The 25,690-nt window shown below is 28.7% G+C and overlaps 1 protein-coding gene across 3 annotated transcripts in view; it reads left to right on the forward strand.

Annotated features, from left to right (window-relative positions):
• LOC107455863 (hormone receptor 4) overlaps positions 1–25,690 on the forward strand; it is a 58,513-nt gene that overhangs the window by 15,478 nt on the left and 17,345 nt on the right. Inside the window, exon 1 of one of the 3 annotated variants that reach the window (XM_043041217.2) lies at positions 2,402–2,784. The exons of 1 other annotated variant lie outside the window; for it this stretch is intronic. Coding sequence is in view for 1 of the 2 variants with exons in the window: in XM_021144631.3 (XP_021000290.1) it covers positions 7,525–7,585 (61 nt within the window). In the remaining variant the exon portion in view is untranslated. Of the gene's footprint in view, positions 1–2,401; positions 2,785–7,471; positions 7,586–25,690 lie in introns of those variants that run through there. One more of the 3 variants, XM_021144631.3, reaches the window with a different exon arrangement.

The following is a 25,690-nucleotide window of genomic DNA, read 5'->3' on the forward strand; positions in this document are numbered from 1 at the left end:
TAACTTTCGCATGGTCCAGTAAATATAACATGATTGGAAGACGAGAAATCTAATCTTTAGTTCGCATAGATAGTGTGAAGCACAGATCGATAGTTAAATAAATGTAGTGGGAAAAATAATGTATATATTCATCTTCGACAAATATATTAATGAATTAGAGACAAAATACTTTGAAACAAAGTATGGAAAACGTGACATAGTAAACGAGATATCTCGTCACTGTCACGCATGATCCAGTAAATATGACATGATTGGAAGACGAGAAATCCAATTTTTAGTTCACATAGATAATGTGAAACCCAGATCGATAGTTAAATAGATGTAGTGGGAAAATTAATGTATATATTCGTCTTCGATAAATAAAATAATGTATTAGAGACAAAATACTTTGGAAACAAAGTATTGAAAACGTGACATGCAATAATATATAATGTTAATTTTTCTCATAATGTTGAGGAATATATGTTATTTCGATCGCATTGAATTATCTATAATGAAAGAAAATACACGGGAAATAAGGAATTATTTTACATTTCATTACGCAATTAACTATACGTTTTAAAATGCTAAAATAAGCTGTTTTTTTAACGATATAAGTTTTATAAAGTTTAGAAAGTGTGTGTTTCTCACACGTATATAACTTTTCTATTTAATAACTTTTTAAATGTTCATTTGATTTAAGTAAACATTTAATAGCATTAATATTACTCCTGTAGTTTTTGTTCCACAAATGATTATTTTAATCACGTCTATGGATTTACAAACTAAATGCAAATTTTTCTTTCGTTCAAATGTACCGATATTTAATAAACTAGCAATATACATATTTTTAGGATTTCATGTAAATTTGAAAAAAAAAAAAGCATTTGGTTACAAAAGGAAAACCTCCCACGGTTAGTCCGATGGCAAAGGATTCTAAGTTGTATCCGTTTACTACTGTTCAGATTTTAAAGATCAACAGTGTGACAAGTAACAAGATGGAAGCAGAATACGAATTTGTCTAAACCGGAAACAAACCCTAAGTTGGGCTCCCCAGCCCTATGCCCGCAGGCCCTATACCACGTTTTTTTTTTCTTTTTATATGTGCCCACTACTGTGTTTCCACGATTTAAAGGGGAAAAAATCATTTTCCCTCTAAAAGCTGCATGAACATATAAGTTCCAATTTTAAATTCGTTCTGAAAAATAGCCGCTGTCCGACCGGTGTTTTAGAACATGTGTTAAGATACAATAACGTTTTAAACTTATGATTTTATTTTATTTTATCACCGGTAATGTGCATTGATGCATATAGTCGATGCGCGTCGTTATTCAACATAGTTACCTTGCAGTTTTGAAAACAACTCAGAAGACAAGAGTTTTTGAGACATTAATTATTTTAGATAATTTTAATACTGGTAAGCCGCAATGGCATTATTTTATTTTTGACGGTGACTCAATACTCACCCAGCTTCATATAAATGAGCACCAACTTGTCATAGAAGTAAAAGCGGCCGGTGCACAATTCTGACCAAATCGCCAACATTCATACCGTTGGTCTGAAAATCATGGAACTTTCTCCTCCATGACCATTCTGGCTGACAACTGGATGTTGTGGGAGTGAGCCTCCATTTCGTTTTGAAGGAAGGAAAACTCTGAAAATAATTAACAGCTAGTCCAACATTAATTGAATTTGGCTCTCGAATCTGAGCTCGCCTTTATTATGCGTGAGCGTCCTATCTCTATGAATACAAATTGGCCTGTATATTATTATAATTATTATTTTACAACTAATTATACAATGAAACTAATTAACTTTTTTTTCCTAATTACTGCAAAAATAGTATAAATTAAATAAAACAATTAAAGAAGGATAAAAATACTTATTAAAAAAATAATAAAAAAATTAATGAATAAAAATTAAAAAAAAAAACATAAATAAAGAAAATAAATATGAAAAAAATAAACAAAAAAAGACAGAGAACTTATAAAAGAAAAACAAATTCTGGTTTTGGAGCAAATATTGTTTTACGTATAACACTTCCGCATAATTTAAAATAACATGTTAATTAAAAGTATAACATCTCTTAATAAAAAGACGAAGAAAAACAGTTTTAAAAACAAAAACAATGAAAATTTTTTCCTAACCTTTGAAATTTCCTCCTATTTCCCTGTTTCAAAAATAAAAATAAATTAAAACTGCACTTGACTAATAAAACAATTCCATTAAAATAACAAAAACAAATAAATTTGAAGAACAACGAAGCGCAAAACCCTTTTTTTTTCCATTCACTTTCAAAAACCGGTTTTCGACGGTTCGTGCGTGTGCAAATTAGGTAAGCAGTGGAAAGCGAGGTTGAAAATAATAACAAAAAGTAAACAAATAAAAGAGGAAAAATTCGGTTCCGTTAGAATGAAACGGTGTCAAGACCTGCAAAAATCTAAGATTTTTAATGGAAGAAAGCGAAAAGAGGTTTTTATCGAAATAAAAAGTAGTATTTGTATTAGCCTTCAATGCAAAAAACGATAGAATTTTGCATCCACTGCTTTTTCGGGGTCATTGACCTGCGTAGCGCATGCGTCGCAACATAGTAGAATTAAACAGCTGATTCTCAGAGCTCTTCGTTTCAAATTGGAGAAATAGCAGCATGATGGGACGAATGCCCTGTGGCGCGGAGTTTATGCTACGAAATAGCCTTTATTATGTTTCAATTCAGAATACTTGTAATTGGCGCGATTCTTTGGTGAAAATTAAATCTCGCCTGTCAAGTTCGGACAGTTATTTTCTCTATCCCGTTGGATAGGGGTAAGTAATTATGTATAAGATTGTTTTTTTTTCCTTATTTTTTCTTGCGTTTTGTTATTATTATGATATTTTGCATATTTTGTAATTATTTTTTAATTCGATGCTTCGAACTAGGAATGTAAAAATATTTAAAAATAATTTTTCTAACGTTTTTGTGTTTCGCTTTTAAAATTTTTTTAAACTATTTTAACTTTAAGCTCTTTCATAATTTAATAATTTTTTTTAACTTAATACATTTTTTTACCGTTTTAACTCTTTAAAAACTTATTTCCAAATTTAAAAAAAAATAGAAAGAAATATTGAGATAGTTTTTTTTCTTCGGGGAGGGGGGCTTTATTTTTGACAATATTATGTCTTACTTTTAAGTAACTATAAAATTATTACTTTTTTAAAACTAATGTTCTAAAACAAGTAATAAAAAATTTATTTAAAATATTAAAATCGTTTTTGAAAGTTGTTAGTGTACTATAGGGAAGTATTGGATTTTTGAAATGTAAAATATTTTTAAAGGAACAATAAAAATAATATCGCTAAATAAAAACATACATTTAAATATTTTTTAAAGCTATTATAATACAACTTTATATTATAATTGGATTTACGTTATTGTCAAAGCTCTACTTTTTTTTAACAAGATCATTGAAAATAATACGTTCGATTAATTTAGTTGTAATTTTTTAAATTATCATTTAAATTTGTATTTTACCATAATGTTAAAAATTTAATTAGACTAAAATTAAACACCAGGCGAGTTTTAGTCATAGTTATTTCAATTAAATGAATTTTCCAAACTGGAAACTTTAGTTTTTATATTGTGGAATTTATAAACATGGAAAAGATTTGTATTGATTTTTAGACGATTTTTAGTTATAGTTTCTGTTCAATTTTATTTCAATAAAATTAATTTTTCAAAATTTCAACTAACTGAATTTTCCAAAATGAAGATATTTCATAAGGTTTTTAATTGATATTTCATACTATAGTGTTTTTTTATCTACATAAATGTATATAATGATGTCAAAATAATTTATGTACGTGTAAGTATTTTGATTAAGGCATTGAAACTTATCTATGAAACTCTTAAAATAGAATTTATAGTTTATTTGATTTTTTTTATGAATGATTCGATGTTAAATAATTGTATTTTTGATTCTTTATAAAATTTTAACGAATTAATTATGAAAACAAATATGCAGCATTTCCTTTCTATTATCCTACATTTTTTCTTACTTTGTATATTTTTTTATTGTTGTTATTTAAACTATGCTGTAGTAAATATAGAATTCTCAAAAGAAAGTTTTGTTGGAAATATAAATAAGACAACAAAAGGCCTTTTTTTAGGAATATTTTCTTTGACAGTAATCTTTTCATGTTATATTTTTCAAATTTTCCTACCATTTTGCAGAAAGTAAAACTACTTTATTATACGGCAAAATTTCGATTAGATGCCTCTGAAAAAAGAGGTGTTATAAATTAATCTTTCGAGATGGCAAAAAACTTTACGGAATTAAAAATAAAAGAATTAAAACAATATATATTTATAGAAATTTCATTTTTATAGCAATTTCTTTTGTGATTGTTTATTATTTCCAACAAAATATTCAAAAATTTTCTTATATGTGAAATTTTTTTTATTTTATTTAGAATGGTTTAAAACTTAATTATTAAATTTGATGAAAATTATATTTCATTCTTTATTTAACTTTTTATTTAAAGTATTTAAGCTTCTCAAAAAATTTAGCCTCCTTCTGAAAAAAGTGCTTAACGAACAGCGTTTGCACTTAGCTAACCGATTCCCCCTTTGACTGGTTGCCTGGGGATGCTGTCCGCTGGTTTTATTTTTTACTCGTTGAAAAATCATCGCTATGGTAGTATTTATTTGCAATTAAAGGGTGTTGTGTAAAGACCGCCCTTAATATGTATTTCTAGAATTCTTAACCAAAAAGAGAAAAGTCTGCGCATTGGGGTGGCAATTATGATTTAAGCGAGGAAAAAACAAAAATGTTATTGAAATACTAGTACTAGTTTTGAAAAAAACCGAAAACTTGTAAATTACCTTTATGGAAACAATACTAAGGGACAGTTTTACGGAAAAATGTCAATTTTGACGAAATTATGGCGTATGACTATATTGCTCCAAGTCTTTGAATTATATGAGTGTTTTTTCCCCTTGTAACTATAAATTTGCTTATTAAAGTATATCAAACGGTTAGAAAGGATTTTTATGATAGGCAGAGATTTATAATTTTCTAAACGAAGTAAACTCTTTGAATTATTTCTCAAAGGCTATTCAACCAATTTACTAATATTATTTTTTATTTTGCCATAAAAATATTTAGTTTAACGAGATGTAAAATATTATTTCTTTTAATGCAACTGTTGACCTCTGAACTTGTTATTTTAGATAGTGAAAAGTATTAACTAACTATTACCATTGCTTAGTATAAATTATCTTTATGAAAGAAATTTCAAGGAAAATAAACATCAGAGCTTATACCAGGATAAAGAAAATTCACCCTATTAGTCATAGATATGAGGTTTGATCTTCATAAAGTAAAAATATTGGGAATTGCAACCATCCACTTAGGGGTTGAGTGATTCATATCTTCAACTCAATAGACACGGAATTTCGGACCTAACCCAAAAGACGAGGAAACGTCGTCTGGAAATTGATACTCTAAAATAAACTTATTAGTCATTATTCTTTAAATCTAAATTTTATAACTATCTAAGGGTGTATTATTTTGGGTATTAATTTTCAAGTCAGATTTTATTTATGACTGATAAATAAAGGAAAAAAACATTTCAATGTAATTACTTTTTAATTAGAGAGGATGGCACAGTGGATAAGGCTCGGTTTCGATTTCCGGTGGCGGTTTTAAGCCCACCCAGCTGCAGATCGACGGGTATCAGCTTGTCTGTGAAATAAAAGTGGTCGGTGCGCAATGCATACCATATATCCACCATCGAGCGGCTATGCATTTTGGTCAACAATTTTGTATTTAGATTCTATTTATGATTTAACTAGACACGAAACAATAATGCCAGTGGCATCATTCTTTAGCAACTCAAATAGTCATGATTATTCTAAAAACCTTTTCTCTTAAAACTAAACTATTAAAAATTATTGTAATAGCAATATTTTTTGAAAACTCAAATAGGTCTTGCATTTTCAATAACACTTTTTTTAAAAAATATTTTAAATGGGCTAATTATTCAAAGTGCCATATCATTTGGCCCATTAACTTTTTATTACGACTTTATTTAGATTTGATTAGAAAAAGAAAGAACTAAACATTGTAATATTTTATTACGACAGTTTTGTTACAACAAAACAAAGTATCTCACAGATAATAAAAGGGGTAAATTGTCTAATTTATATCGTGATTTGATTAGAAAAGAAAAAAATAATGTCAATGGCATCACTCTTTAACAACTCAAATAATCATAATTATTCTAATAGCCTTATTTATTGAGAATGAAATAGTAAAAATTATTGTAATGGCATTATTCTTTAAAAACACAAATGGTCCTGGTGCTTTTATGATATAACTCTCTAAATATTTTAAATAGTCTAATTATTCAAAGTGCCATATCATCTTGGCCATTAACTTTTTATTGCAACTTTATTTAGATTTGATTAAGAAAAAAAGAATTAAACACTTTAAATCTTTTATTACGAATGATTACATAAAACAAAAGGAGATAGAGCGTTCGCCTTCCAATGAGGCGAACCGGGTTCGAATCCCAGTCAATACGAATTCCGCATCCAGCATGCACCGACCACAGTGCTGACGTGAAATATCCTCAGTGGTAGACGGATCATGGGTTAGAGTCCCCTTGCCGTCAGGTTAACTGTGGGGGGCTCTCGTGGTCTTTCTCTCCATGTAACGCAAATACGGGTTAGCTCCATCAAAAAGTCCCCCACGAAGGCAAATATCTCCCAATACTCGATCCAGGAGTTCCCTTGTCTTCTGGATTGGGTTCAAAATTACAAGGCTACAGAGTTGAACATTAGTAGTCGTAAACCCATAAAATTGGATCGGCTATTCAACGACGGCTATAAAATAAAATAACATAATAAAAGGGGTAAATTGTCTAACGTATTTTATGATTTGATTATAAAAGAAACAATAATGCCTATGATATCACATTTTAAAACAACTCATCTAGTCTTAATTACTCAAATAGCCTTATTACTTAAAATTGAGAAAGGAAAAATTATTCTAAGGGCATTATTCTTTAAAAAAAATGGTCCTGGTACTTTTATTGACATTATTATCTAAATATTTTACATGGTCTAATTATTCGAAGTGCCATCTTGGCCATAAACTTTTTATTACGACTTTATTCAGATTTGATTAGGAAAAAAAAAACCGAACTAAACACTGTAATCTTTTATTACAAAGGTATTTCGATAACAAAAACAAAGTATCTGGCAGATAATAAAAGGGGTAAATAACCGATGATTCACAAAGCTCTGGGAAAAATAAATCACTTGTCAACACTGTTTCAATCATTTCCTCGGCATTCTTAAGTCAAAGGAAAGACCGTTAAAATATTCCAGTGAAAAAAAAAACTAATGTTCTCTGACAGAAAGTTCAGTGCCATTTTGTGATTCTCTTAGCGGTAGAGAAAACAGCTAATAAAACAGTTCAAAGAGTTTTCTTTGGCAATATGCCGGGACAGGATTTTGCAGATACGACGTAGCCTTGAAAAAGGTAGCAACAAATGTATTAAATGAGTAAAAATGTAGAGGTCATTGAACTCTTCTCACATTTCCTGGTTTCTCCCGATTCAGGTAATAAAAACATTTATTGATTACATTTATCCTTTTTCCCCGTCCACCCACACCAAGCGTTCTCTAAGTAAATTTGAGCTGAGTTATTTTGGGAAACCAGTTTCGATCATTCACACTTTAGAATTGTTTTAAAAATAGGATTTATGTTTTGCCGTTTAAAGGATGAGACAATAACGGTTTTATTCTTACCGTTGTAAGTAAATTGTTTTGAATTGGTTGACCAAAAATAGCTATCATGCCTTCAGCAATTTATTTAATACTTTTTATTATCGTTTGAGCTTCAAGGCAAACGATAATAGTGAGAACTCGGAAGATAAAGAGGACTCCCAAGTCGGAGATCCGGAAAAACTCACCCTTATTAACGAAATTGCGTTCCAGGAAAACAAGACATCTTACTCACGGTTAGCCCGATGGCAATCAAGAATAAGTCTATTTCTGTCGATATTTTATGTGATATCGATACTTGCTGAGAGTAATGCGCTTTATTGTGAGAACTCTGAGGACAAGGGAATTACCGAGTCAAATATAAAACAAACTGATCTTACACGTTGCAGGAAAACAAGGCAACTCCCTCACGGTTAGCCCTTATGGCAATTCATGATAAATCTATTTCTGTCAATATTTTATGGGATATCGATACTTGCTGAGAATAATGCGCTTCATTGAAAGAACTCTGAGGACAAGGGAATTACCGAGTCAAATATAAAATAAACTGAGCTTGATGACGGTTATTTTAACAAAGCTTGATTGCTGGAAAACTAGATAAACCTCACGGTTAGCTCGAGGGTAATAAGTTCCTTCCAGTGGATGTTATATGTAGGATCGAAACGTTCAATGAATAATGTACGTATCGATCATGCATATAATGTCCACTGGGTTGTTAACTGATTAGCTAGTGTGAGAACTCAGAAGACAAGGGAATTCCTGCGTCAAATATCTCAAACTCAACGTTATAATATTTTTAAAGAAGCTAAAAGTTGGGAAATATGAATAACCACTTTCGGTTAGTCCGATTGTATTTTATCATAAGTCTATCTCTGTTAAAGTCTTATTTATAAAGGATGCGTGCTGAGATTAACGTGCATCAATTTGAGACATCTGAAAACAAAGAAATGGCCGAGTCAAATTTAACCTTTATGACGGTCTTTTTGAACGAAGTTGCAGCCCATGGTTAGCCGACTTATGAATAGCCACAACATTTCTTATTGGTAGTCCGATCAGACCACTGTGATGACCAGTGTACGGCATGGTACGAAAGTAGAATTTGTGTTCATGCGCTCAACTGGTTTATATTTTAAATAGTCTGCTCAAACTACTTCTAAAAATTCGTGTGGAGGCTTTCGAATGTAGGAGGAGATGGATGAACTGTATCGCCGGTTTCGGGAGTTGGCGAGATTTTATTATTTAAAAAGAAAATTTAGATTTCCTAATCTACCACAATTCTATTTTGCATTAATTTCAATAAATTGAGGTAGAACAAGTTGTGGGTACCAGTAACATGAAGGACGGATATTCATATAAGCATGATCTAATAGATTGTGCGTTTTGTAATATAGCTACCGACCTGTTTATCATTTTATTTTGCATCCTTTTAAATAATGTTTTATTATTTTGATTGCTAGTCTTCACTCTAAAATCAATTTGAGATCAGAAAGTTAATTAATTTTTGTGTACAATAAAAATAATATATTTTGAAAAACATGCAAGGCTATAAAATAGTTCAGAAAATGTCCTATATAAATATATTTATTTGTTTATAAATTTACAATAAAAGTAGTTTGCATAAATGAGTGCCGTTTAAATGTTATTTCTAAATATAAAATTATTCGTCGGGTACCTTTTTATTTTCAAATATCTCAAACTGCCTGTTTAGGAAAATGTGTTTAAGGTTTAAATGAGTGTTTTTGTCGGTCACTGGTGACCCCCGTGGGGCTAAGAGCGAACTCAGTACCGGTCACTGGTGACCCTATGGAGTTCAACATGTTAAAAAAATAATTTACTTATTTTTTTACTTATACTTTTACAATTGAGGAGCTAAAATGTAAGGTTTACCTCTAAAGACGATAATTTAGATTACATGGTAATCTAAATTATCGTCTTACGTCTAATTATCTTAACATTTACTCTCAATAGTAAATGAAAGAAATATGTTATAAAAAGTTGTTATTTTAATCTCTTTTAATAAAAGTTTGAATTTTATAAGTCAAAACTTCTTGCACTTTTTAGTCGCCCGTGGCAATCTTGCATAGTTATATTTATTTTTTTACTAACGCGGGAAAACTTTTTAGGTTTAAGACATCAGAGCTTAAATATGTCTTGCACATTTTGTTTGTGAATGACAAGCAGTCACGAAAGCTTCACTAATTAGCTTTAAAAAGAAAGAAGGTAAGAGGAACAACATAAAAAACTACTCCCCTTTTGAAAGTTCAAAAGTAATCTTTTACCTCAAGATAGTTTCTAAAATTTATTGTTCCCGCACACTGATGGAAAAAAAAATTAAAAAGTGGTAGTATCATCTACTGAGTAATTTTAAAATTGATTAATTTTTGTGACAGATCTGACAGTAACAAACGGAACACGTCTCTAAGACAACACAAAACAATTAATATGCACCTATAGACTTAAAAAAATGAATAAAGATATCTTCTAGATTTATGATAAAATAATTTTTTTAAAATACATGTGAGTTTTTAAGATTTTTATTTTTACTTTTGAAATTAGTCAAAAATAGAAAAGAAATTTGTCTTTGTCGTTTTGGAAGACCCATTTTTTAGAAATACTTTTTGTTAAAAATTTACAGAAAATAAAACTTTTGACAAATTTTTAATAAATTAGGCATGATAATTCCTAATCGTATGATGCATTTTTGAAAACTGCGTTACCTAAACCAACAGGCTATTAAATTCTATAAAAAAATTTATACGTATTTTCGCATATCTGCCTCAAAATTGAAATTCACTTATTAACTGTTAATTAAGATTATATTTGTAGTATACCGTGGAATAAAAGTTCAAGTTTTTAATTTTTCAGTATAGGAAACAGTTGAAAAATGGATAAAAAGCAAAAAAATAAATAAATGAATAGATAAAAAAATAAAACAAATTAAATAAAGAAGTTAATGTTTTTTAGCTGAAAATTTAAGTAGCTACAAAATTAATATAAAATTCTAAAGCGGAAAAAAAAAATTATTAAAAATATTACACTAGATAATGAATACTTAGTTGCATGTAAAATAATTTCAGTTGAAAATTTATTTCTGTACATTTACTTCATAATGTTAATACGAATTACGAGAGTATGTTAGTACATAGAGTGTAATAATTGCATAGGTTGCATATTTATTACTATTATTTGTTTAAAAAAATAAACATTTCCCACTCTTTTACTGATGCAAGATATTATGTGGTTTAAAAGCTTTGAAGTTGTTAATTATTTTATTGCTATGGGTCTTATGATTGAAGTGTATTGCACATGCTATAGATTTTAGTAATTAATTAGCTAATTATTCATAAACTAAACTGCTTGAATAGTTTATTCATTAAATAATTTAAGTGATTTATAAAAAAAATATTGATTATTTAATTTTTATTAATTTAATGATATTAGTAGCGTGTATAGTCAATAGTTTATAGTCATTAATTAGTTCTTTATTAATAAATAAATTTAAGTAATCACTGATACTTTTCTATTGACGAAATGATTTTTTAAGTGTCTTAATTTTCAAGTAGAAAATATCTATTGAATTTGTGAACATCTTCTAGTGTTTTATATTACATTTCGAGATTCAAAAAGGGCAATATAGCTTTGATGCATGCATATAAAAATAACGAGTGCGTCCTATTTTTGTATTTCATACAAATTTCATATTCAGGAATAACAAAAATAACTCATTTTTATTCTTTTAGGTCAAAAACTCTTTTTTTTACGAACATAAACTTGGATTTATGTTAAATTCATTCTTTTTCCGTCACGGGTTATTATTTCAATTCGGTTTCATTTTTCCATACAAAGAATAAAACCAAAGAATAATAAAGAGCTACGTAACAACTAGTTTAAAAAACAGAATTTAATATTTAACTCTAAACATTTTTAGAGATTTTTAAATAAGTTAAAAACTATAATTGTAAAATTTTGTGTGGATTTATTAAAACAATAAAATATGTTATCCAATTATTTAATAAAATAATTCTTTATTGTATAATTAACTTTCAAATTTGATTACTGGTTTATTGAATTTTCCATCACTTTTTTTATCTTGTGAAAAACTGTTTTTTTTTTAAATCTACAAATATTTAATGATGTTTTTGAAATATAATCAATTTATAATTAATTTTTGAAAGCCTATAGCTGAATTTGAAAAATTATATAATTATTTTGATTTTATAACTATAATTATAGTTATAATTAATTGATAAATTTTATAGTTGTAATTAATCGGACTCAGTAAGTAATAAGGATAATGTGTGAAAAATATTAAAAGAATAACGATATTTTAACTGAATTATTTGAATCGCCCAACTGACTTGTATTTTTGATTTTTTTTTGTGTATAATTTAAACTAAATAATAATTTTCATTGTTATTAGAACATATTTATCTTAGTTCTGATGAAAAATAATCGTCTAAGTATTTTAGAAATTGATTAATAATTTCACAATTGTTAAACAGTATACTTTGCTAGTTATCAGTCTTTTATCTCAGATTAAATAAAAAATCAATACTTTATCGCAGATTTAATTTTTAAGTGAAAATGTGTGTTTTAAATCAGATTTATACTCTTCTAATTTTATAGTAATCTTCCAATAAAACTATTGGAAGAGAATGCGAAGACCTATATGAAATCGCTACCTGAGTACCAGCCCATTTATCTGAGTGAAAGTCATTACATGCGCAGATGAGTTGAGTTCGCAGTTGCATATGCAGATATGAGTTGAGGAGTGCCCTATGTCCTGGACTATGAACTTCCGAAAATAAAAATAGTTCTACTTTATTGACTATCTAGTAATATCTTTAAACCAAATGAACGAACTTCAATTAAAAGCTTCAAATATTGTGTAGTTTGAAGAAGTAAGCTTATATATTTGATTATAAGTTCATGACATCACAATTTTCCCTCTCGATCTAACAACTCATTTCCCTCAGACACTGTGTTTTCGTAACACTATAAAACAAATTAGTGAAAAAAAAACGACAAAACTTTATTGACTATCTAGTAATATCTCTAAACCAAATGAACGAACTTCCGATATCAAAAATAGTTCCTTTCCTGCATTTAATCTATCCTCAGCGACTTTCAGGCTTGAAATTGAGAGTTGTAAAACGAAGAAGGTAAAGTCAATAGTTGTAGGTGTGATATAGCAAAATAAACATCTCACTGACCCGTATCTACTGACCTAGTGGCAGTAACAAGCGACGAAGCGGTTGGCTTGTCATGAAAGTACCGTTGCGCGACCTACTCATTTTAGGAAAGGCCGCCCAAATAGTGAATCCCTTTTCAAGAGGCAATAACCTCCCTACTGTTAGGGAACAATAGGATTAAGCTCACTTAATTCAACCAACTCTTTTGTTCTAACTCTTTAGGTTTGTTGAACTTTTCCCTAACCTTGATAAGATCTTTCCGGAATTTCTGACATTTATTTAGCTAGTGATTTTTGACTCCTACGCGTCTATATTTGTATGGGAAGTGATATTTGAGGTTTAAAATTGGTTTTGACACCTGTTTTGGGCACATCGACCCTCAAAGGAAGTATCAGTTGGTGAACTAATGGAAAGTTTGCCGGGAAATGTGGTGAATACATAGATATATTTAGGCATTTTGTCGGAGAACTTTTTAATTTAGATTAGGCTCAAAATAATCGTATAAGAAAATGGACATATCCTAAGTGTGCACAGTGATATGAAAATCGATTTCAATCAGTCAAAAATGGAAAAAATGAAGCATTTTCCCGAGTTACTTTTCGGTAGAATAATGCCCAAGAAATGTGAGAGTGAATTATATTTTGCTATTGAACAAATAATAAGTGCAATAAAATGCAGATAAAGTTAATCAAAAATATATTGGTTTGATTGGATTAATTGATAATTTAGAAAAATTAGTAGATATCAGCAGCTATTTTTTTTTTGCTTCAAAATTACGTACGTCAAAGATATGTAAATTGCTTCGATTTGACTGGGGCACTTTGAGACTTTTTTTTGCCCTTACACAATATAAGGTTTGATTTTATAATTCAAACATGCAAATGACTACAATTTTAATAAACTTCATTAAAAAACTTTTTTATTTATATATTAAAAGATCATTAATATAAAATATATAGCTAATTTTCATATAAATATTCACTGTTTACGTTTATTTTACTCAGATGAACCTAACTCAATTTTCCAATATTTTTTTACATTAACTTACCTTTTATTATAAGAAACCTAAAAATTGAAGAGCTTAGTGTAGGAAGGAGGTAGGTGACATTTTCAAGGGTACTTATTAATCAGGTAAAAATAATATAAAGTGGTCATATCAGTATGGGTATGTTTAATACAACAAAATTGTTTTTTCTTTCCATTTAGTTTTAACTTAACTAATCAACGTTATTTTTGAATATGATTGCATGATTTTCATTTTAAATTCGGTAGTGGTAAATCAAATAAGGCAAAAAATTATTAGCACCGCCTACTAATGAGTCTATAATAAAATACTTTGAATACCACTTCTTTTTTTCTTCTGACCTGAATGCCACTCTGAAAATGTCACTTACCTGGTTCATCCACTACGTTTTCCAATTATGATGTAATGTCTTCAAGGTCGAAATTAAGACGGAAAAAACTGGTTGTAAAACCATTTCGTTTCTAGTTGGTTTACGGGAGGCGTGAAATAAGCTCTTACTATTCTTAATTATAAAAAAAAACCATCATTATTTACTTTTTTCTCATCCTAGAAACATTCATATAAGTATGTTTTAACCGTAAACACTTTCCGAAACAGAAAATTCCGCTTGAAAATTTTAGTAACATAAAATAATAAAATTTTCTAACTGAAGCAACATACTTTAGCATTTTGTTAAGAAAAGTGGTGGCTAAACGTTTAAAAGTAATTAGTTTTACATTTCTTAAGGATTTGAAACATTTTTTGAATTAGTGCCAGACTAGCTTCAAGCCTGCCAATTACGGCGCTTTTTGCGAAATATTTTATAGAGTGGTAGACATTTTAAAATCAAAGCTTTCAGAATTTTATGGTAGTTTTGCCAACATTTTGAAAGCGTCACCATAAAAGAACTGATGCAAAGTGGCATTGTATATGAACTTTTTAATCATTTGTATGTAGTGGTATGGAAAATAAGTTTAAATGAATTAAAAAATAATAAGAAACATTAACTTAGCACTAGAATAGATTTTTACAAAAAGCGTAGAACGTTGGCATTTAAATTTCTCAGTTCTTCACCTGATATAAAATTTAAGCTGTATACAAAAATAATCTTAAAATTACTCTGTCATAGTTTAGAGCTGGCAAAAATATAAATATTTTGCTTACTCGTGCCTGCCAACTACTACGCTTTTTGCAAAAAATTTTATAGAGTGGTAGACATTTAAAATCCAAACTTTCTGAATTTTAGGTAATTTTTCGAACATTTTCAAACCTCATCACGATAGAGCTAAAATTACGTGGCGTTGTATATGAACTTTTAAATTATTTATATGTAGTGGTGTAGAAAATAAGTTCAAATGAATAAAAAATAAAACATTAAACGCAAACGTGGATACAACTAGAATAAATTTTAAACAGAAAAAAAAGCATTGAAAGTTGGCAGCTCTGCTTACCTTGCGTCTAATCTAATGTTCTTAAATGGAAGTGGAATTCTAAAATAAATGCAAAAAAAAAAAAGAAAAAAAGAACCTTAACATGAGTTCATTAGTTTTCTAATTTCGCAAAATAATTCGTAAAATGTTCTCAATACCAATTTTGTAAAAGTTAATGTAAATTTTACACTCGAATTTTAATAATTGATATTGCAATTTCTAACGCATTTATAATCGTTTAAATTTATTTAAATATTCCTCATTTTATGGGTGATGCTCCAATATTTATAGTAATGCTCCAACATTTGCACAGAATAAATTTTCATTTGGTAGTGAGTTGATAAGGAAAGAGTTAACCCTTTTGAAGGCCGAGGTAAGTATACTTATCACCACGTTTTACCACTTTTAATTTAGGTTTCCATTTTTCAATAACTTCAGCTTTCTTGAAGTGAGTTTGAATAAAATTGGTAACCATTTGTCACTTTTAAAAAACGTATAAAAGTTATAAAATACGTCATTCCCTTTGAAGTTTGTAGCATTTAAGGAATTTATTTTATAAATAAAGAAAAATAAGAGTCAGTAAGTTCTTAATAGGTCATGTTAAATAATTTTACCACCAAAAAAATGGCATTTTTATAAACTAAATGAGCAGTTTTTTTTATATCAATTACTGTTCTTAAAACAATTTCAATTCCAAAAATACTTTAATTAACCTTTACTAGAAATAAAGGGCCCGTTAAAGGGTTAAAACAAATAGAGTTCTTAAAAACTTTGATTAGGAGTTAAGATTAAGACCGTTTCTCTTTTTGACTTTTTATGTACTTTTTCTTAAAAATATTTAAAAGTGCGGACTAGATTGTTTTAACTTCAAAGTTTAAAACATTAATTTATTGCTTTTTCTTATCCTTAGAAAAATAGTTTCTTAAATTTCAGAAATTACGTAGTAGAGCCGTGATGGCTCAGGAGATAGAACGTTCGCCTTCCAATGAGACGAACCGGGTTCGAATCCCAGTCGATACGAGTTCCGCATCCGGCTTGCACCGACAACAGTGCCGACTTAAAATATCCTCAGTGGTAGACGGATCATGGGTTAGAGGCCTCTTGCTGGCAGGCTAACCGTGGGAGGTTCTCGTTGTTTTCCTCTCCATGCAACGCAAATGCGGGTTAATTCCACCCAAAAAGTCCTACACTAAGGCAAATTTCTCCCAATGCTTGATCCAGGAGTTCCCTTGTCTTCTGGATCGGGCTCAAGATTACTAGGCTACGGAATTGAACATAAGTAGTCGTAAACCCAAAATTGGGTCAGCAGTTCAACGACGATTATAAATAAATAAATTACGTAGCAGTTTGATGATATCGTAATGCAAGAAGTAGCGTTTTTTGCTACGTAATTGTGACTATCAGTATTATGGCTGGTAGTTAAAAAAATAAATAAAAATTTAAGACATTGTTTTGTATTGTTATGACAATTAAAAATTAGGAGAAATATTTATTATTGACTTACATTTAATAACTAGTCAATGAAGCTCTACTGTATTTTTCTCAAAAAGTAAAGACTGGTATTTTATTTAATTCATTTTTGTAATTTTTTCCTGAGAAACAACATATATTGGTTGATCGAAATACATCAATAATATAAAAATATTATTTTAATCTAATATTGTGTGTTTGCAATGTTTTCGAAAACTTAAGCTAATATTATAAGTAACCAATTAATTTTAAGCGCCAACAAATTTTCTTATACCACAAGATAATAAAAGAAGGTAGCAAGATAATTAAAGATAACTGAATAATAAAAAAATATTTTTTTTTTTGTATATTTCTAACATGTTTATTTAAGCTTTGCATATTTTTTTTCCGAAATATTCGATACCCAAAATAAAATAGTATTTATACCAAGAAATAAATTTTTAAGATTAATTAAACCATGCTCCTGAGAATTAAAATTTAGATCAATATTTAAGTTAAGAAGATAAATAAAATAAGCGTAACAAAAATAAATTAATCACAAATTAGAAAATAAAAATTTTATAAGAAAATGGTAAATAAAAATAGACAATCATTTTAGCTTACCTAAAACTCATTAAAAGAGAAATAAATGAAAAACTTTAACGCCAAATGGAACAAGAAAAATTTATAAAATAAATCTGGTTCTGAGATAATAAAACGGATTATACTGCTTTTAAATCCATTATAAATTATCAAGAGCTAATTCAAAGATTGTTTGCAAAATAAATTATTCCCAAAAATAATATTGTAGAAGTTCATCCATAATTTATTCAAAAACGTTCAGAATTATTTGTTTTCCTTTCAGTAAGCTTAAGGAAAAAAATTAAAAAAGAGAAATTGTGAAAAATATTTAAAACTTAACACGATAACACGTGTTTGTTATCCTAACGAAGCGAGACAGCCTTCGGATACTGACCTTCCTTTGACTAGTATCAGGTTTCGGTGATTTTAACCAGAGATAATAACTTGAAGAAATCTGATAAGTGTTCTAATTTGCATATATTTTAAGAGATAATGATCTGTTGGTCATAAGAATCTCCTTAAAAGAAGAGAAATACGTGAATATGAAGTGCCTTTCTCAAATTTTAAGTAATGTTTGCATAGAATTATTTTCAAAAATTTGAAAACTTATTTTATTAGCCTGATTATTAGATCAATATAACGTAATTTAATACTTAGCTTTGAGTTTATTAGTTAAAGAAAGAATGAATAGCTGAATTTAATCGTTTAATAAATAATATCTTCTGAATGTAATCATTAGTTTCCGAAATAAAGATTTGCTGAATGTAATCTTATTTTAAAAAATGATTATTGGCTACGTATGAAAATCTTTCTGAAGTAAAATACGTAAATATTCTTTGATGATACGACATTATCAAATTTTGAGTAGTTTTTGCATGATTATTTTCAAAAAAAGGAAAATATAATTTTTGCTCCATCAATAGCTTGGATAGCTAATAGTAATTATAATAATAGTAATTTTAATTACATTAAATGCAATTTTTACTACTAGCAATATTAAAAGTAATATAAATAGTAAGTAATAATAGTAATTTTTATAATAGTAAATGGTTGAAATTACATTTTGCAATCATAATGTTTCTTCTACTGTCAGTTAAGTAAGAGTTATTACATTCAAACTTAAAAATTTTAATTTAAATCTAAAATGGTACTATGTACTTAAACACTATGCACTTAAATAAAAATCAATAAAAAAGGCAACACAATCGAATTACGCCCATTTTAATTTATTTTTCGAATTACAAAATTGTTTATTAATAGAGGGAAAATATTATTGCATATTTTTAATTCAAATATAATACCAAATAAAAATAAATAAATGAACAAATATACCCATCAAAACGTACTGTACATTGTGTAGGTGATAGTTTCTTGTATTAGCTGACACTTAAATTTAAAATAGTCATATCAGGATAATAACAAATCCAACGTGTATTTTTTCGATTATTGAAGGATTTAAGGGCAATATTATGACAAACCACATTTTTTCAGAGTAGCCACTTTCTAGAAAAAAAAATTAAAAACTGGTAAAAAGGAAACAAAACATTTTAACTAATTAACATCAGCGAAGACTGCTTTCTGATTAAAATAACCATAAGATCTTGAGAAACTTTAGCTACAACTTTCTAATATTTCCTAAGTTGTTACAACCCTATTAAAATCCGGAAGTTAATTTTTTTAAAAATAAAACAGGCATATCACTTAATTAAAAAAACTTTATCAAGTGTTTCCTTTTCTATATTGAGTATTTTAAGTTGTGACCATATTTTCAGACTCTCAATTCAATCTATGGCCATTACATTAGACACTGTCTGTGATGCCACGATAGGCATTACAAATTTCCTTGCTTTTAAAATGTCTTAAATTTTTTTAATCATTCTTAATCGAAATTTAATTTCATGAAACCAATTATTTAATTTTTATTACATTTTATCTAAAGCAAATATAAATATTTTATTCTTTTCTTAACAATCAATACAACGGCTAACTTTTTATTTCATTATAAATGCAAAACTCATTAATTCACTGTCTCGATTAAATCGAAACAAAATCTATTTTTAACTTTTTATTTCTATTACTATTTCTATTACTAGTTTCAGTTATAGGGTTATACTAATTCTCACGATTTTTTTAGGCGATTATCTATAGCCAAATTATTTTAAATTTAATATTGATTAAGGGGGATTGGCTTAATTTTTGGATATTTTATGTTTCGATAAATAGCCAACCATGGATCTCTTCCCATGCTCCTAACTATCTGTTGGGATCAATTCGATCACTTTGTAATTTGACTTTTGATTAATCTGGTCATGGGGATTTATCTCCCGTGGCCTGTCCTTACCGATATTATTATACAAAATTATTATTTTACTTAAAAAGCCTTTTGTATAAAATATTCTTTAATTTTGTATCTCGAGATCTACAACTGTTGCTAAATAAAAATGTTATTATGATCATAATCTTCAATTATACCATATAACTACAACAGCACCAAATTTCGTCATTATATAAAATAAAATATAATGTCTATTGTGGCATCACAATGTTTATTTTTAAAACACTGAAATGAAATTTTATCCATTTTATTAAAAACGAGTTTATAGTTTTAAAATTTAGAGTCATATTCATTTTTTTCAAGCAATGTCCGCATATTGAGTAGAGTTCAAAAATAAAAAATTCATTAGTATCATACCAAAAACCTAAATCTTATTATTAGAACAAAAACAAAAAAAGAATAATAAATTATTTATTATTGATTTTTTAATTTTTCTTTTTTTTTCTATATTTATAGTTTCAAACCAGTCTAATTTAATACGATTTTAACATGCCCAAAATTAATACAGTTTATGAAATCCCCATTTCGAATTCTGTTTCAATTATTTTTATCATATCTTTTCAAAAACGTAAAAACCTTTTCACATAGCAGTGAAATCTCCCAGACAAAAATTCAAAAATCGTGAGTAGAATGAGGTTAACTCTTTCTAGCGGTGGTTAAACAGAAAAAAAAATCGAAAGAAAAGAAAAGTTCAGATTGGCGTATCGCTCAAAAACGGAGTTAAAGAGCATAATAATTCAAAATTCAACTCTTCTGGGGCAAGTCTAATTATTATTGAAGTTTTGGTCATTCACCTGAAATTTCCTTTTCTCTTCTTAACAACTGCCGTAGGGCATCGGCCCGATGGCCTACTTTTTGCAAATTACTTTTTGTTGGCCATCTGTCCATTCTACCGGACCTTAATCCTATCATCACGTGCTAGAGGACGTTGACCTGTAAGTTACTTTCACTTAGGGACCGAGGCCTTGCAAGGCCCTTGCTTTTTTCCTGGTTGGGATATCGTTAGGATATAGTTAGGATAACAGTGTTTTTAGCTTGATATGTACTTTAATAACTTTTTTTTTCTCCCCTAAGGCCGATCAGGCTTTTACTTAAGTTGTTAGAGATCAATGTGGCTTTAACTATTTGTTCGTCTAATGTAATGTCGTTGTCGTTAAACGTGTCTGGATCTTTTATCAACTATTGGGGATGTTGTCGGTTTTCTTTTTCTTTATGGTTTAATTTCGTAAAAATAAAGTTAGTTCTAATGTTTTATAATTAATTTAACACGATTGTCTTCGAATGATCAAAAGTAAAATAGATATTTAACTGTTTTTTTTGGGTGGTGGGGGTTTAATTCCGTAAAGATAGTTTTAATGCTTTATAAATTGCACGCGACTGTTTTTGAAAGGTCACAAATAAAATAAATACTTAACTGTTTTTTTTCGGGGTTTAATTCCGTAAAGATAGTTTAAATTCTTTATAAATTCCAAGCGACTGTCTTTGAATGGTCGCAAATAAAATAAATATTTAACTGTTTTTTTCGGGGTTTAATTCCGTTAAGATAGTTTAAATGCTTTGCAATAATTGTTCGCGACTGTCTTTGAATGGTCACGTCCCGCAGTGGACTGATCGTTTAGACACGTTTCCCAGCAGATCACCGAAGTCAAGCATCACTGGCTACGGTCAGTGTGCGGGTGGGTGACCACTTGGATCAGTCTGCGTAGGGACCGAGGGTGTGCGGTATTGGTCCTCGTTAAACTGTTCTACCGTAAAGTGCTCGAATTCGCGCGCAGGTCGTCGCACTAGAGCTGCACAATGGGCTATTGGCGACGGTCTGGGAAACATCCCGGAGGATGATCCGAAGACATGCCATCACAATTTTGATCCTCTGCGAAGGGGATGACACCCCCGCTTCGGTAGCCCGACGACCTGCGCACGAAGTCGAGCACTTTACGGTAGCACAGTTTAACGAGGACCAATACCGCACACACTCGGTCCCTACGCAGACTGATCTAAGTGGTCACCCACCCGCACACTGACCGTAGTCAGTGATGCTTGACTTCGGTGATCTGCTGGGAACCGTGTCTTAACGATCAGTCCACTGCGGGACCGTAAAGGTAGCTTAAATGCTTTACATTTAATTGAATTCAACTTTCTTTGAATGGTCACAAATAAAATAAATATTTAACTGTTTTGTTCGGGGTTTAATTCCGTAAAGATAATTTTAATGCTTTGCAATTAATTGAACTCCACCGACTTCGAATGGTCAAAACTAAAATATATATTTCACTGTTTTTTTGGCGGTTTAATTCCGTAAAGATAGTTTTAATGCTTTATAAATTGCACGCGGCTGTCTTTGAATGGTCACAAATAAAATAAATATTTAATTATTTTTTTCGGTGTTTAATTCCATAAAGATAGTTTTTATGCTTTGTAATTAATTGAACGCGATTGTCTTTGAATGGTCACAAGTGAAATAAATATTTAAAACTGTTATTCTGAGCTATAATTTTGCTTGTTATTTGAATGTTGTTGACTTTAATGAAAATGATTTTGTACAAAAGTTTGTACGTATTTTGTTATTACTTTTGTTGTTAAGAGAAAAACTGAATATCGCAATGAAAAAAAAAAAAGAAAAACTCCGGTAACATTACCATACTTGTATAGTCATGACATTTCTGTTAAAAAAATCATAATTCAGGTAAAAAATTTTTTTGATTTAAACCAATTATTTGGTTAGTTTTCCGTTCGCATGGTAATATCATGGTAGAAATTCTGATTTTCAAAATTATAGTTCTTATTATCACACATTCGGTATAAATACAAAGCTGAAAAGTAAATTTTACCGAATAAAAGCCTTTTATGCCATGCTCTAAGGTATCATGATGATATCTCCAAATTTTACCACAAATACCAAATTTGAAAGTTTGAATATTTTGTGCCCTACTGAGACATATATCGGTAAAATTTTTTTATTTATTTATTTATAAATTTTTTTTACACGAGTATTATAGCCAATCAAAGCTCGAAAGACAGTTCGACAATCTTGTTTTACGAATAATCTTTTTAACAAAAACATGTTATTTTTAAGGTTAACCCTTTCCCGCACAGTAAGTTTTGACGGAGAGTTTTTGACAGGCAGTTTGACTGTCACCGTTCAGGTTTTGTAAGAACAAAGAACGTTTTAGTTTTATCACTTTATTAATAAAAAAATTAATATTCATAAAATAAAAATTAAAATAAGTTTTTTTTTTCAAAATTTTATTTTGAAAGTTTATTTGTTTAAAATGTCAGTTAAAAATATACATTTTAACACATAAATCTATTATTTTATATTTTTTTTTCAGTTTATATATTTGAAAGTGATCGAACTGCGCTAAAGTTTTTTTTTCCTCGCTAATCATTATCAAATAAAATATGGAATTGGCTATTATAATTAAATCCGATCTCCTCTTGGCTTAAAAAAAAAAAAAAAAAAAAAAAAAAAAAAAAAAAAAANAAAAAAAAAAAAAAAAAAAAGGAAATGAAATTTTAATTTTGTAACTTGTACTCTTCGAAACCAATCGATGCGCCCCAACTCCCCAAAAATTTTGCTGCAACATTTTTGCCACCCCTTTTTTATATATAACGTTTTTAAACGTGTTTCGACAAAAAAATATTAAAAATCTCATTAAAAAACCGTATCTTGGAGAGAGCAGCCGATTACTGATTTGAAATCAGCAATACGAAAGCAATCGATGCGCCCTAACTCCCCAAAAATTTTGCTGCAACATTTATGCCACCCCCTTTTTATATATAACGTTTTTGAACGTGTTTCGACAAAAAAATATTAAAAATCTCATTAAAAAACCGTATCTTGGGGAGAGCATTCGATTACTGATTTGAAATCAGCAGTACGAAAGTATCTAAGATCTGAACAGAAAGAAAAAAAATCTCTCGCAACAGGAAAAAAAAAAAAAAAAAGAATGCCCCCAGTGTATTTATTCAATGATTTTAATCTAGGTGCAAAAACATCGCCAAGTTGGCGAATTTTAAAAGAAAGATTAATTATCTTCTCAAATAAAATGTTAATTATAAAAAATGTTAATTATAGTTTGAAATTAAAACTTTACTTGGAATTTAAGGTGCTTAGATTACGTTTTTTTATTCCCTTCTCAAAAAGGCTTTTTTTAGAAAAAAAAATCTTTCTAAGCCTTGCAAATTTTCTTTCCAAAGTTGATTATAATTATGAAAATTAATTAAAAGTTAATCATTTATAATTAATTACAAATTTTTAATTAAGCTAAAGGAATTAGTTCATTTTAATCCTGAAAATTTTTTTCCCCAACTTAACCTAATATTTATTATTAAAAGCTTCCAAATATTTTCCCAATTTTTGAATTCTTTTATTTTAAATATAAAATACTTTCCATTAAAAAGGTAAAAAGTTAAAAAAAAAAAATAACGTCAGCGGAAATCGAGGCATGCACTTTTTTTGATAACAAATATTTCGAAGAGAAAGAAAAAAAAAATGAATCATAATTTTTAAGAGAAATCACGTAGTTATAATTTCAGTGTCATTTTATGTTTATTTGAACAACTGTTACCGGAAGAATGATTTTTTTGCTCCCGATAATCCCGAAAAGGAAGAAAATGAAAGCTTTTGAGGTGACTGAACTTTATAGTATGACGTCACAACATCATCAAGCGGCTTACGAGAAAGGTCTTCCGAAACACGGAGATCGTTTTCTTACTTCCGCTCATGCGCAGTGCTCTCATTTTTAATCGACTGTAGTCAGCGCAGGAAAACTTTCTTTCAGGCGCTAGCAGGCAAGAAAAGGCTTTCCCTTTCTGAATCATCACGGGAAAACTTACTTTGAGGGAAAGTTTTATTGAAAATGCGTTTTGAGGAAAAAGTGTTCCTTTTTTTAAAGATGGATGTTTTTCATCGTTTAACCAACTGACATAGAATTTTTATTAAATATATTTTCATACTTTTTATTTTGTATTAGTTTAGGTCAAAATAAGTAAAAATATTATGTTTAGCATTTCAACAATTTATCGTTATGAAATACAGAATGAAAGACCGATGTCTTTTTCTGCGTTAAAGGCAAGATCTTCTTAACATGGCTCGCTTCCAAACGATAATTTTTCAAATGTGCTATTATTTTCAGTTTAGATCTAAGAAAAACGTCATTGAAATTTTTTAAATTTACAAAATCAATTTTTAATAAATTTTTGAATATGAATGAAAAGGAAAACTTTCCAACAACTTTTTTTCGATTTTAAATTTCATATTTTAGTACAAATACAATTCCGATGATCTAACAGAATTTTTTTTTGCAACTATTTACCTGTTCTTTACTATTAATAGAATATTAAAATATATCTTTTTGCTTGTAGAGAGGTCCAGAAAAAAAAATATAGAAGGAATACTGATGTCCCTTTTGCGTCAAAGGGTTAATATTTAGATGAAATGTTTTCTGTAATTTTTTATTTTATTATTTAACGAACAAAAATAAATAGAAATTTTTATTAAAATAAAGAGATACACTTTAATTTAGTGAATAAATAACAATTTCTCCATAGATGAAATTAACTTATAAACTTAAATAATTAACTTATTATTTTTTCAATTCCCATTTATGTAATATGTATACATTCTGTTTATGTAACATATATATTCCTATTTATGTAATATTATCCCATTTATGTAACATATACATTCTTAATATATATTTTTAGAATCCTTGTAAAAAATAAAACCAAAAAAGTATCCACATTAGCCGTTCCAAGTAAATATTTAAGAAAGAAGGAAATCTGATGAATCATCAAGGAACAAACGGGGTAAAAAAGATCAAAATCTTTTTTATTGATCAATGAAATATTGGAAAAATTTCTAATAACCAATCACCGTTTGACTACTCATTGATATCTTTGGCAATTAAAAATATTTTAATTTAAATCCGTTTTTTAATCTTCACTGTA

Source organism: Parasteatoda tepidariorum, chromosome X2 (assembly GCF_043381705.1).
Source record: "Parasteatoda tepidariorum isolate YZ-2023 chromosome X2, CAS_Ptep_4.0, whole genome shotgun sequence".
Lineage (NCBI taxonomy): Eukaryota > Metazoa > Arthropoda > Arachnida > Araneae > Theridiidae > Parasteatoda > Parasteatoda tepidariorum.